This window comes from Heterodontus francisci, chromosome 14 (genome assembly GCF_036365525.1).
Source record: "Heterodontus francisci isolate sHetFra1 chromosome 14, sHetFra1.hap1, whole genome shotgun sequence".
NCBI lineage: Eukaryota > Metazoa > Chordata > Chondrichthyes > Heterodontiformes > Heterodontidae > Heterodontus > Heterodontus francisci.
Window position 1 is genome coordinate 49,058,602 of NC_090384.1, and position 14,669 is coordinate 49,073,270.

The window sequence follows — 14,669 nt, forward strand, 5'->3', positions numbered from 1 at the left end:
ACATTGTAGCCTCCCAGGTGTCAATTAGTTTTTGTATCAACTGCCTAAGTGATTACATCAGACACAACCTACAAGGAAAACTTGCTCCAGCCAGAATGGATTAATGCAATACACACACTATGATGAACTGATTCCACAGTTTTCTAGCCAGAACTGTCATTCAACCTAATAAAGAACAAGTAATGAAACAATTAACAATGAATTGAGAAACAGATAAACTCAAAGCTGTTAATCAACCTCACCTTCAAACAGGAATGTCTCATTCCAATGTGGGTTTAAATTCTTTCTTTTCACTTTAGTTTCTAGCTTGTGTTTTTTGTCAGGGAGCAGGTAGATTTTCACAAATGGGTCACTGGTGCCACTGAAATCCTTTGCCGGCAGCTCCACAGCCTTCATTATTTTCACGGTGAAGGTGGACTCCTGGAAATTGTACCCGACGCTGAACTGAATACGACCCAAGTTCTCACGTGAGCTTCCTTCATGGTCGTCCTCAGAACCCGGTGACAGCTGGAGAAAGGAAAATAAAAATTTTGCTGAAAACGACAGAGTTTAGATATTCTGTTCCGCCTATAGTCTCACATAAGGTTCTGAATTTCTGATATGCTCTTCCACATTCCTACATAAGTCATATGACTCGTTGTAAGGGTTTGTATAGGCTCTGGAATTTCCTTCCTAAGCCTCTCTGCCTTTAAGATGCTCCTTTAACCTGTCCTAATTTCTCCTCATGTGGCTCAGTGTCAAATTTTGTTTGGTGATGCTCCTATGAAGCTCCTTGGGACATTTTGGTATGTTAAAGGCTTTATATAAATGCTAGTTGCTGTTGAATAAGGTACTTACTTGAATATTTAGGTCTTGACATTAATTCAAGTTACTTATTTCCATCCCTGAAAATGCAGTCTATTGTTTTTTGACCACACGTTATCATGAGACAGAAACACTAAGAACTGCAACAATAAAATCAATCCTCCAGCTTTTCCTGGAGGCGGCTTCTGTGCAGTGACGGCAACCCAGCTGGCAGCGGTGGGAAACCAATTAAGCTTGTTAAGTGGGCAGTTTTCCAAGGGCAGTGCAATTTTGATAGCGTCGCATGGGCCCTATACTGTTTCAGAACCTCAGCCACTCAGGAGGTGACTGCACAGCAGGTGGTCAGAGTAACATGAAAATAAGATGCAATCTGACCATTTAATGCTGCAAATGGCAAGCCTGAGGGCATCTGCAGACAGAGGCTTGCCATGGCAAGAGCATCTCCTGCAGACTGCTCTTACGACAGGACTCATGGTGCAGAGATGGCTGTCAGTGCCCTTGGCCTTTTCTTGCAGCCGTTTCACTCCTCCTTCCTTTGAGGCTTTCGCCTCAGCTGCACACTGACACTCCAGCTGCTGTGAAGGCTACTGGCGTGCCGATTGGCCCGCCCACCATTCCTAATTAGACAGTGAACCCAGAGGTGGCCTGCCAATTGGTCATCTTCTGAAAACTTGACCCAGAACACGTGCTGCTCTGATGGCTGGGTTTCTGACCCGTAAATGCTCCCAATGGCCGAAAATATTGTATGTCCAGAAAATTCAGCCCATTGAGTGGGTCAGGTGCTATAAAATGTGTTTTTCTTTAACCTGTAGGAAATGGTCCAATACTGGATACGGTCCTCATAAGGCTACACTTTAGTTCATAAGGAAGAAGCACTCACTTGAAAGTGGTCTTTGAGCATGGGAGAAATATATGAGTGAAACAAGGGGTAGGATTTTGCCCTTGGGGGCAGGACTCAATGTCGGGGTCAAATGGGGGTCACAACCCTGCACTGTTTTGGGCACAGTCACAGGCAATTATTTTCCCCAGAACTGACCAATTAGTGGCCTGAGGGTGGGCTCACCATCCAATTAAGGGCTGTGGGAGTGTGCTCGAAGCTGAAGGATCAATAAGAGACCCTCCAGCACTGAAGAAGAATCTGCTTGCAGTTCAGGCAAGTCAGAGGGTGCTTCCGATTGGAGGTGCCCTCTCTCAAACTTTTAAAAAGTGTCTTCAGCAGCTGGGCCACTAGTGTCGAGTGGGAACACCTCCACAGGATGGCCTGTGGCTGCAGTTGTGGCCAGGCAGGCTGGGAGAGCCTCAAAACCCACCACTTGGCCTCTAAAGACTTTAAAAGGCTACATGCCAACTTACTGGCAGACAGCCCTTCCTCCTCCCCCATGCCACCTCTTGGAAAATGGTCCGGGGATGGGGTGGTAAGGGCAAACATGCAGACCACCAGCAAACAGGCACGCTGCCGGCAGCGTGACCTACCATGCCCGCCCACCTCCGCACTTGCCCCCATCAGGGCCTAAAAATCATGCCCCAAGAATGTAACAATAGACAAGCACTAGTTGCAAGACTTATAAGTAGAAAAAAAAAACTGATACAAGTCAAGAAAATCAGTTAAATCAACAATTTTATGCAATATTTATTCCCATGATGCTTCCATGTTTATGAGTGATAAAGTTACTTTTATCATGGACCGACAAAGTTGTTTTAGTTTTAATCTGTATACAGCACTGGAAAAGCAGATCTCTCCTCTCCTTCAGACATGCAGTAATCACTATGCCTGAAGATGCGCACTGGCCACTACCGAGTACCATGAATATTCAATAAGTGTCTTCCTTTGCCACTGTACAAAGACGACCAGATGGAAATGACAAGCATGTTGTGACAGGCAGGTCACTTGTTTTATATTTTTCATCACTGCAATACTCATTATTGCTCTCTCCATGATTATATTCAGAGGCAATCCGCACAGCCAACACCGGAAAAATAACTGCATGGGCTGATCTAATTACACAAATTTAGTTATCTCAGGAGAAAGGCTGAAAATGGAATAAATCCTAATAACATGGATGAGACGGAGTACACAATGTGCAACAGTCTGGGAATTTTGACAGCTGGGTTACGAGAAACTGTTAAATCACCTGCTTGGCAGAAATAATTTATTTTGTAAATTAACGAAAGGAAGAATTTTTGAACTTACAAGAAAAAAGAAACACTTGCATTTATATAGCATCTTAGCACTGCTCTCAGAAAGGTTTCCAATTCTTCAAATGTAATGAATTACTTTGAAATGCAGTGACCACTTATGTGTGGACAAAGGTGCCAAAAAAAGAACTGAAACTGTAAAGGAACTAGTATGTGCAGATACACCAAGAACATTTAAAATTAAGAATTATACTTAAACTACTTCAATAACAAAAAATAATGTTATATGCAATTAAAATTGTAATTAAATATGGTGCATAATGCATATATCAAATTTATAGATTAAATAGTATGAGTTCTATAATGTAAAAGGCTTGGAATCATGCTGTGCAATATTTGTATCAAACCCCTTTAAACATTCAAATTAAATTCCTTTGTGCACTATATTAATGAGTGGGTTAATCCACACAACACGATTACACCCAGTGTAGAGCTTATACATCATACAAGTAGTTTTCATTCCTGGCTCTTAATGCCTAGAAATCTATTGGTGGAAACAATCACACCACTTTATCTATATCATTAGGTCCTACATCACTCTCTTTACCATTTCAATTATTTATACCTTTGCTTCCACTGTCAGGATGTCTAATACACAAACAACTAGCAAAGTAGAAAATTAACTTTTTTTTCCTCCAGTTTTCTATCATCATCTCCTAAAGAATAGGATTTCTTGCTGGGACACGGTTTACAGATGATTGGACAGCCATCTCATTATCCAAGTGGTTACTCTTCATAAGTGAGCCCAGTATGTAAATGTCAGTAGGCTATTTGATGGATGAACCTTTTTAATGTTTGATACAACTCTGCAAGCCTGCTCTTCCTTTTGCCCTGCATCAGTCTCTTACCATATTAACTCTTGGTGTATTCTTAGGAATTGTTTAAATATTTTTCCACTGCCTCGCTCACATGATATTTTATACCATTTAACAACTTCTTTAAGGAGAATGCAGTTGATTGAATCCATTAACTTTTTTCTTCGACTGGAGTTTGTTCTTTGTCCCTCCCCCATTTTGTCTCCACCTTTACTCAAATTTTTGTTTAGCTTTCAGTTTTCAGTACTCAAGAGCTGTGCTCAAAGGTTAACTTGCAGTTTCTTTCCATAGCTGTTTACTGATCTGCTGTATGTTTCCAGGGCAGCACAGTGGCGCAGTGGTTAGCACTGCAGCCTCACAGCTCCAGCGACCCAGGTTCGGTTCTGGATACTGTCTGTGCGGAGTTTGCAAGTTCTCCCTGTGACTGCGTGGTTTCCACCGGGTGCTCCAGTTTCTTCCCACAGCCAAAGACTTGCAGGTTGATAGGTAAATTGGCAATTGTAAATTGCCCCTAGTGTAGGGAGGTGGTAGGAGAATTGTGGGGATGTGGTAGGGAATATGGGATTAATGTAGGATTAGTATAAATGGGTGGTTGATGGTCGGCACAGACTCGGTGGGCCTGTTTCAGTGCTGTATCTCTCTATGACTCTATAATTTTGTGTTTTTGTTTCAGATTTCCAGCATTTTCAGTTTTCCCTTTTATTTATAGATTAGTGTCATTGGATTCGCCCATGTTATCGTCACTGAAACTGATAATAGCTCCTGGGGTTGCAGGTTGATGGGTTTCCAACTTGAATGGGCATTTCATTGTCTCCCTAATTGAAATGGACATCTTATTCATAATATAAAAGCAAAATACTGCAGATGATGGAAATCTGAAATAAAAACAGAAAGTGCTAGAAAAACTCAGCAGGTCTGGCAGCATCACTGATCTGAAATGTTAACTCTGCTTCTCTCTCCACAAATGCTGCCAGATCTGCTGAGTTTTTCCAGCACTTTCTGTTTTCATATCTTATTCATAGTACCTGGAGAATAATGTAAAGTGAAGAACAAAGACTCCATTGCCTAAGGTATGTGGCCTAATAATACTTAATTACATCCTATGGGACAACTAACTAATGCTATAAATGCAATTCTGTAAGACACCCAAGAGGGATTACATCTCCCAATTTTCATACACAACTAACTGCTGGATTGAATCTGATAATACTTTGCCAACTGCTGAAAGGAAGTAAACTATTTCAATCATATTCCTAAGCCACCAATGAACAACAGGTGACCATACAGATATTCACTACATGGGACCACGAGTAATGGAAAAAAAGTACAGTAAATGAGATCATCTTCCACTGCTTAGAAAAACTTCTTTGCTCATCAATTAAATTTCAATAAAGAGATGCTGAGGCCTATTAACCCCCTTACACTGATCCTAACAATTCAGCACAGACTGAGAATCAAATCTGGAAACTTTTTCTCCTCATTGGTGTGTTTCAGTTCAATTGCATATAATTGAGCAACCACAGGAGCTGGTGTTAATGAGTTTAAGCAATAAATCAATCCTGAGGTTTTGCTTCATCGTTGCTCTCATTATTGATTAACAAAATTACTTGTAGCTGTAGGCAGTTATCATATTTACTTTCGACTAAGGCAATTTCTTTTAATTTAAAAAGGTAGGCAGAATATTTGATAAGAGGAGCAACATCCCAGCTACTAAAAATCATATATGCGAAAAAAAAAGCTGAATTAGCCTCAGAGCACAATATTTGTATAAATCTGCAGCTCTAATGGAAATGGAAAATGTTATCAAATCACTTCAAGCTGAGAAATACATTAGTTCACATGAATTCCCCATTGGTTTCTGTAAGAAGTTCTACCATACTTCTACTGAAGTACTGAGAAAATCCACAGTCTTTTCAGTTACGATTTTACCACCTAGGCAGGAGGCAGACGAACTGAAGTGAGGAGACCAAATCCTAGAACCAACTCAATCACTGTTACAGTGTAAAAAGAGACATCCAAAAAAATTAGCATTTAGAAGTACTGAGATGCCATGGGATCCAATGGGTAAATGCTGCACCTGATATGGTGCTGAGCCACAGAAACCAAGGTGGCCCAGATTTGATCGCCTTACTACGTGAGCTGAGTTTAGACAGACTGGTAATAAAGGCAGTACAACTGGTATCAATGTCCCATGCCTATGGAAAGGAAAATAAAAATCAGTGATCCTAGCTAAAAAAATTTGACTTGTGAACATCAGGTGGGGACAGGATTGCCTTGGCTGTGTTGTCCCCTCCATGGATGATTAGCCTGCAGACAATTACTATCTGGGCTCGCACACAAATGATAGCCATTTCAGTGAGACACTGGAGGACAGCGAGCAGCAGTAGAATGATACCCCAGTGAGAAATTAGGTAGGAGACAGCAGAGTATTAATAATCATATATTTTTTTAAAAATAGAAGAACAGTGCTAGAGGACCGGCAGACAGCAAATGTAATTCCTATCTTCAATAAGGGAGATAGGTTTAATCCAGTGAACTATAGACCAGTTATCTTAAGGTCAGTGATGGAAAAGATATTAGAATCCTTACTAAACCAGATCAAGTATCAAAACACTTAAGAGTCGGCATGGATTTTTGAAACATCAACCTTATCGAATTCTTTAAAGAAATAAGAGAGTAGACAAAGGAAATGCAGTGGATGTGGTATACATGGACTTTCATTGATAAGGTGCCGCATTAAAACTCATGCCAAATGTCGAGGCATGTGGCATCAGGGACCAGGTAGCAGAATAGAATGAAAGATGGCTACAAAACAGAGGGTAGGAGTTAAGTGAAGTTTCTTGGCCTGACAAAGTAGGAAATGGGGCCGGATTTTCAAAGAGCCGTGGGGTCGGGAACTGGATAGGATGCGATTTGAAAATTGCGGTCCCAGAGGGTGTCTCCAGAATCTGACATCTCCAGGACAGGGGGAAGGGAATGGGGAAGCTGCTCACCTCCAAGTCAGGGCCCATTAAGTTCATTTAGGAGCTCATTAACAGGCTGTGGAGGTCGGCAAAGCAATTTTGGAAGGGGATTTTGGCAAACCGAATAGTTTGGTGCACGCTAGTGCGCAGCTACTGGGTTCTACAGGGTAAAGGGGAACATTTTTTAAAAAAGGTTTAAAGTTATTGGGAGCTCCAGTATCTTGCACGGGGACATGCGTAATACCTTTGTTTTGGCTGTTTCAACTCTGTTCCATTTATTATTTGGTGCTGTCCTTCTGGGGAGATGCCTGCTCTCCTTGGCAAGGCAGTGGCAGGCCCCATCATGGCTGCTGCTTGCCTTTGCCTCTGGCATCAGGCAGGCACCTCCGGCCTCTGGAAGCATTTGAAGCCTCTAATTGGCCGCTGAGCTCACCTCCTGCCCAATCAGGCCTTACTAAACGTTTTAAATTAACGTTTTAAAAATGTTTGTGTCAGGCCAAGAAACTTCCCTAAACTCCTACCCTGTTTTGTAGCCATCTTTCAATCCATTCTGCTATCTGGCCTCGATGCCACATGCCTGACATTTGTCGTCATGAATCTCGTATGGCACCTTATCAATGAAAGTCCATGTATACCACATTCCCTGCATTCCCCTTGTCTACTCTCTTATTTAAGATAATTCAATAAGGTTGATTTTTCAAAAATCCATGCTGACTCTTAAGTGTTTTGATACCTGATCTGATTTAGTAAGGATTCTAATATCTTTCCTACCACTGACCTTAAGATAACTGGTTGCTAGTTCTCTAGATTACATTTTCTGAGCGACGCAATGGAGCTGCGGGGTCAGGACACAGAAATTATCCAGATGTTAGTTTCCCTATCCCAGACTGAAAAATCAAGCCCATGGCATCCCACTAGGATGTGTGTTAGGACCATTGTTGTTTACCATATCCATAAATAATTTGAACTGAGAAATTGGTGGTATTCTGTCAAAAAATGCAGATGAAACCAAAGTGAGTAAAGATGGTAATGTGGAGGATTGCTCCAAAATACAGGAAGACTTTAACAGGCTTGTAGAATGATCAGATATGGTAAATTAAATTCAAAATAGCAAAGTATGAGGTGGTTCATGTTGGTAGAATAAGGGATGCACTTACTTCTTGGAAGGTAAGAAGCTAAATGGGGTAAAGGAGCAGAGAGATCTGGCTCATGTGGAACGTAACACTGACACAGACCAGTTGGGACAAATGGTCTGTTTGTGTTGTAAATTCTAATATAATATATAAATCGCAAAAAGTAGCAACACAAGTTAGTAAAGGTCATTAAGAATGCAAACCCAGTATTTGAGCTAATTTCTAGAGGAATGTTTTAATATTAAATTTATAAAGAACCTTGGTTAGATTACACTTGTATCATGTGCAGTTCTGGTCTGCATACTAGAAGGAGGATGTTGAAACAATGGAGAAAATGCAGGAACTAGTTACAAAGATGTTGCCAGAATTGAAAGGATGCAACTGTCAGGAAATATTGAACAAGTTGGGACCTTTTCTCTATAAAAAAAAAGATTAAGAAGTGGCCTGATAGAAGTCTTTAAAATTATGAAGTGGGCAGTAGGTTGGGGATACCGTTTCCACTTGTGGATGAGTCCAGAACAAGGAAGATTAAATGCAAGATAGCTACTGACAGGTGAACTGAAGAATTTAGGAGGAATTTCTTTACATAAGAGAGTGGTGAGAAGTGCAGCTCACTGCCACGTGGATTGTTTGAACCAGATAGCATTGACACATTCAAGAGCAAGCTTGATGCATACATGAGGGGGTACCAAATAGAGAGACATGGGGGAAGGTTGGGAAGAGGTGCTGAGTCGGAGGACGTTTGTGTAGGGTATAAACACTGCCATAGACCAGGTGAGCTGAATGGGCTTTTTCTGCACAGTAGACATTATCCCCAATGTCTCAGTTTGATTCTGCTGGCTTTGTATCCTTATCCAGCCAGAGCCTTCCTGGTTACAAAAATGCAGAATAAGTATATGTTCAGTCCAGCATCAAAGACATACAAACTCCCATCATGTCAAATTTAAAAACCGGCAACAAAGCTGAAAGAAGGCACCAAGGCCAAGAATGTTAAGTAGGTTACAGCAATCAGCTCAGTTTCAACTCTAAGAAACTTCCAAATCCAGGAGTAATCCCTTCGGCTTTACTGATAAGAAATTTCTAATAAAGAGAACTGTACCTAATTGAATACCTGATAATAGTTGGAATCCCAAAGCACTTTTTACCTCCTATTCCTGAACCATTGTAGGCATTTACTGAATTATTTGACCCTAGTTATTAAATCACACGTTATTCTATTAAATCCAGTTCTTGACATTTTCAGCTCCTCAAAAACGCTCCTCAAACACTATCACTCCCGTTTGCCTTGCACCATCATTCCTTCTGTCATTTAATTACTCCTACCTTCCACAGATCATCCCATTTGTTCATTTAGCAAGCTTTGAGTGCAAGGTATAGCTGTTTGTGTACATCCGCAGATGGAGGGGCTAAATTAAGGTCATAAACGACTCACTGCCTGCCATTCATTCATCTTTTCATATATGGTCTATGATTTTCAAAAATTAATATTTCACTGAGTTTCCATATCAGGCACACTAAAGGTGCTACAAGAGGGTTGACACAGCAGTTAAGATAACATGCAATCCTGAACATGCTGCACAGTTCTTGAATCATAAAAAATTCAACATAAAGGGAGGACATTCAGCCCATCATGTCTGTGCCAGTGGTAGTTCCAGTTGGAGTTATCTACACTAATCCAAATTCCATGCACATAATCTTATTCAAGGATTTATCTAAATCGCTATTAAATGTTGCTAATGATTTAGCTTTAACAGCCATTATGGTAATGCTTTCCAACAAACTTTCATATGAAAATATTTCACCTAATTGCTCACTTTGTGCTTCTGGTTCAACTGATCAGGAGAAATAATCTTTCACTAATTACTTTCTGTACCCCTTTCAAGATTCTGATTGCTTCTTTTAGATCCCTTCTCAACATACTCAAGCTCTTATGAATACAGCCCTTGTCTTTCCAAGTCTCTTAATATAATCATGGCGGCCTGAAAATCATTGAGTTTTTGTTGTGGATTGCATGAAATCCACAATACCCCCTCAACTTTGCAATAGATTTTTGGTCTTGCAGGGAATCAAAGGATATAGGGAAAGGGCAAGAAAGTGGAATTGGAGCCCAAGATCAGCCATGATCATATTGAATGGCGGAGCAGGCTCGATGGGCCACATGATCTACTTCTGCTCCTATTTCTTGTGTTCATCCTTTGCAGCTATCATACTTCTACTCCATTCAAACTGTGTGGCATACTTTGGGCCGGATATCTCACAGTAACTTTGTGAAGAGTGTGATCCCTGCCCACAATGGGCAGGACAGTTCAATCCCCAGAGCAGTAGTAGCATTAAACAAGAGGCTAGAGAGGTAATGAAGAAGAGGGACAACAGGGTCAGCATGAACTGGGAGAGAGAGGGTGAAAGAATATCAGTGTGAATTTGGAAAGCACACTATATATTGAATAAAGAAGGTTCAACCACTAATAATATGCTTTGTAATTGATGATACTTTGCTACAAACTGCCCCACACCACAGTGTACTTTTACTCTGAACACCTCATTTTGAATTTTGCAGCCATGCCATAGTATCAAGAAAGAACATAGATCAGGTCTTCTCCATAGGGAGAAAGAGTTACCGAGTCATTCTTTCATACTTCTAGTACAAACTATTAGGAAAGCTGGGCCACTTGCCTGCCGACACTCTCAACTGGTGATTGTTGCGGAGTTGCCATCTTTTAAGTTTTAAACAGTTTGGTGCTTTAATGAGCAATTTAGAAATTTCTAAAATGTAACTAGATACCTAAAGGCTAGTTTTAAAGTACCAATCTGAGATCAGGTGACCAACATAGGCAATGGTGAGAAGGTTGAGGTTGATCTAGTCATTGCACAGCTTCCATATCAACACATTCTTCAGCAGGGGGATGTCACAGGAGTTGTATTCCTGATGAATTTTGTCTTCTTTCTAATCCAGAGGAGAAGAGGCAAATTGTAGCCCAAGCCGAGATGAAATAACAGGATAGATTATAAATCACACCTTCTGATCTGCATGACCTATTATTGTATTTACTCATTTGGCCTTCGGGGGAGCTCTAAATACATTGGGCCATAATTTGCTGTGGCGAGGCATCTAATGGCATCTGCCGTTAGTTACACTGGTCCTCACGCATTTATGTTGTTAAATCTTTTGCATGGCAGTTGCTCTAAGTATGGGCTGATAACATCACAGTGAAGAAAACCAGAAGACCTGAGTGAACAAGAAAAGCAACAGTGTATCGCCTTAACCAACCGGATTGAAGGACTGTGCAAGTAACAGCGCAAATACTGAGAAGGAAGTGTCGAGTGGATAAATTCAATTTAAAATCAGGTACAGAAAGAGAAAAAGAGAAGGGAAGAAAGATTGGATTAAGAGAGAGGCAAAAATAAAAAAACCCCCCAAAAAGGTTTACCTTTTAAAATTCCCAAGAATCAAAACCTGATAAAAAAAAGAAGACTTCAGACTTGTAAATGTTAATTGTCAGTGCCAGAGAGGTTGGCTGGTAGTAATTAACTCTTATTGCATCTTTAAAAAGGATTTAGAGTGAAATGGGCAACACAACTTTCTGTGGCGTGTTTAGTTCATATCTACAGTCTTCTTCTTCTTCTTTGGCCTCCTTGTCTCAAGAGACAATGGGTAAGCGCCTAGAGGTGGTCAGTGGTTTGTGGAGCAGCGCCTGGAGTGGCTATAAAGGCCAATTCTAGAGTGAGACTCTTCCACAGGTGCTGCAGATAAAACTGGTTGTCGGGGCTGTTACACAGTTGGCTCTCTCCTTACACTTCTGTCTTTTTTCCTGCCAATTGCTAAGTCTCTGACTCGCTACTCTTTAGCCCCGGCTTTATGGCTGTCCACCAGCTCTGGCGATCACTGGCAACCGACTCGCACGACTTGTGGTCAGTGTCACAGGACTTCATGTCGCGTTTGCAGACGTCTTTAAAGCGGAGACATGGACGGCCGGTGGGTCGGATACCAGTGTACTCGCTGTACAATGCATCATTGGGGATCCTGCCATCTTCCATGTGGCTCACATGGCCAAGCCATCTCAAGCGTCGCTGGCTCAGTAGGGTGTATATGCTGGGGATGTTGGCCACCTTAAGGACTTCTGCGTTGGAGATACGGTCCTGCCACCTGATGCCAAGGATTCTCCTGGAGGTAGCGCAGATGGAATAAATTGAGACGTAGCTCTTGGCTGACATATGTTGTCCAGGCCTCGCTGCTGTAGAGCAAGGTACTGAGGACACAGGGTTGAAACACTCAGACTTTTGTGTTCTGTGTCAGTGCGCCATTTTCCCACACCCTCTTGGCCAGTCTGGACATAGCAGTAGACGCCTTTCCCATGCACTTGTTGATTTCTGCATCGAAAGACAGGTTACTGGTGATAGTTGAGCCTGAGGGAGGTGAACTCTTGAACCACTTCCAGAACGTGGTCGCCAATATTGATGGATGGAGAATTTCTGACGTCCTGTCCCATGATGTTCGTTTTCTTGAGGCTGGTAGTTAGGCCAAATTCGTTACAGGCAGCTGCAAACCTGTTGGTGAGTCTCTGCAGACACTCTTCTGTGTGGGATGTTAATGGAGCATCGTCAGCAAAGAGGAGATCCCTGATGAGGACTCCCTGTACTTTAGTCTTCGCTCTAAGACGGAAAAGGTTGAACAACCTGCCATCTGATCTTGTGTGGAGGAATATTCCTTCTTCTGAAGACTTGAATGCATGTGAGAGCAGCAGTGAGAAGACGATCCCAAACAGTGTCGGTGTGAGAACACAGCCCCGTTTCACGCCACTCAGGATAGAAAAGGGGTGTGATGAGGCACCGCTATGCTGTCAGTCATGAAATTGTGCCTTTCATATTGTCATGGAATGAGGTGATGATGCTTAGTAGCTTTGGTGGACATCTGATCTTTGCTAGTAGTCTGAAGAGACCACGTCTGCTGACAAGGTCAAAGGCTTTGGTGAGATCTATGAAAGCAACGTAGAGGGGCATCTGTTTGCAGCATTTCTCCTGTAGCTGACGAAGGGAGAACAGCATGTCAATGGTGGATCTCCCTGTTCGAAAGCTGCACTGTGCCTCAGGGTAGACATGCTCAGTCAGCTTTTGGAGTCTGTTTAAAACGACACGAATGAAGACTTTCCCCACTATGTTGAGCAGGGAGATTCCATGGTAGTTGTTGCAGTCACCACAGTCACCCTTGTTCTTATAGAGGGTGATGATATTGGCATCGTGCATGTCCTGTGTTACTGCTCCCTCATCCCAACACAGGCAAAGCAGTTCATGGAGTGCTGAGAGTATAGCAGGCTTGGCACTCTTGATTATTTCAGGTGTACTGCCGTCCTTTCCAGGGGCTTTTCCACTGGCTAGAGAATCAATGGCATCACTGAGTTCCGATTTTGTTGGCTGTTCGTCCAGCTTATCCATGACTGGCAGAGACTGGGCTGCATTGAGGGCGGTATCAGTGACATTTTCCCTGGAGTACAGTTCTAGAGAGTGCTCCACCCAGCGGTCCATTTGCTTGCGTTGGTCAGTGATCATTTCCCCTGATTTAGACTTTGGGGGGGGGGTGGGGGCGATCTTCTTGATGGTTGGCCCAAAAGCTCTCTTAATGTCATCATACATTCCTCTGATATTTCCGATGTCAGAGGCCAGCTGAATATGACTGCTTAGGTGTTGCCAGTAGTCATGCATAGCGCCTGGCTGTTCTTTGTGCACAAATTGTACAGCAGCTGGCTACACTACAGCTGTACAGTAGCTGTGTTCTGGCTACTTTAAGTGCTACGGATGTTAACTCGCTGGGGGCTTTCCAGTGCAGTGCGCTTAACGGCTATGATAGGTTCCAGCTCTTCAAAGTGAGATTGAAATCAGTCTGTATTCTACTTCTCACGTTTGCCAAAGGTGGTCATTGCTGAGTCATAGATGGAGTCTCTGATGTGGGCCCACTTGGTCTCTGCATCCCTGACAGGAGTATTTTGAAGGGCTTTTTCAAGTGAATTGAGGAGCTTATGTAACAGCTATGGATAAGAAATTCTGTTCCTGTTGATGCACGGGTGGCCCTTCTGCTTGGAGTGATGTAGCTTCTCTGGTTTGAGTCTAACTTTGCTGCACACCAGGGAGTGGTCGATGTCGCAGTCTGCACTGTGGAAGCTGCGTGTGATTTGGACACGTTTCATGGAGGCTCGCCTTGTGACGATGAGGTCCAGCTGGTGCCAACGACGTGAACTTGGGTATCTCCATGAAACCTGGTGACAGGGTTTAGTATGAAAGAATGAGTTGGTGATGCAGAGGTTGTGATAGGTACACAACTCCAGCATTTTCTACAGTGACTCCACAGCATTCAATGCGCGTCAATGATGAAACAGACAGCGGGGTGTCATTTTTGCACAGCTAATGGTGGAGCAGGGCACTCAGACAGCAACCTCTGGATATTTGAGTTTAACTGCACATCTGTCCCTCACCTGAAGCTGCTGTACAATTTGTGCATAAATAACAATGAGCGCCATTAACCGCTCCATTATTTTGACAGGAAAACATATGCCAATAGTTCTTAAATTTACAGTCCATGGATGAAGGGCAAGTCAAATTCCCTTAATATTCACTTTGCTAATAATTCCTTTTCATCTGATGCTTTAGTTTCAGTACACCACACTACATTCTCACCACTATGTCTATTCTCATCATTACTTTAAATGCTTCAATCATGAAGAGATTTCACATCAATTCAATTGCATCTACTAGAAGCTAACCAGAGT

The 14,669-nt window shown here is 42.3% G+C and overlaps 1 protein-coding gene across 7 annotated transcripts in view; it reads right to left on the minus strand.

The window, feature by feature from the left end:
• Positions 1-14,669, minus strand: part of LOC137377033 (synaptotagmin-7-like) — a 1,016,894-nt gene that overhangs the window by 83,126 nt on the left and 919,099 nt on the right. For all 7 annotated transcript variants that reach the window (XM_068046201.1, XM_068046202.1, XM_068046200.1 and 4 more), the window contains one exon: positions 243-507. In XM_068046201.1, the coding sequence (XP_067902302.1) occupies positions 243-507 (265 nt within the window). The remainder of the gene's footprint in view (positions 1-242; positions 508-14,669) is intronic.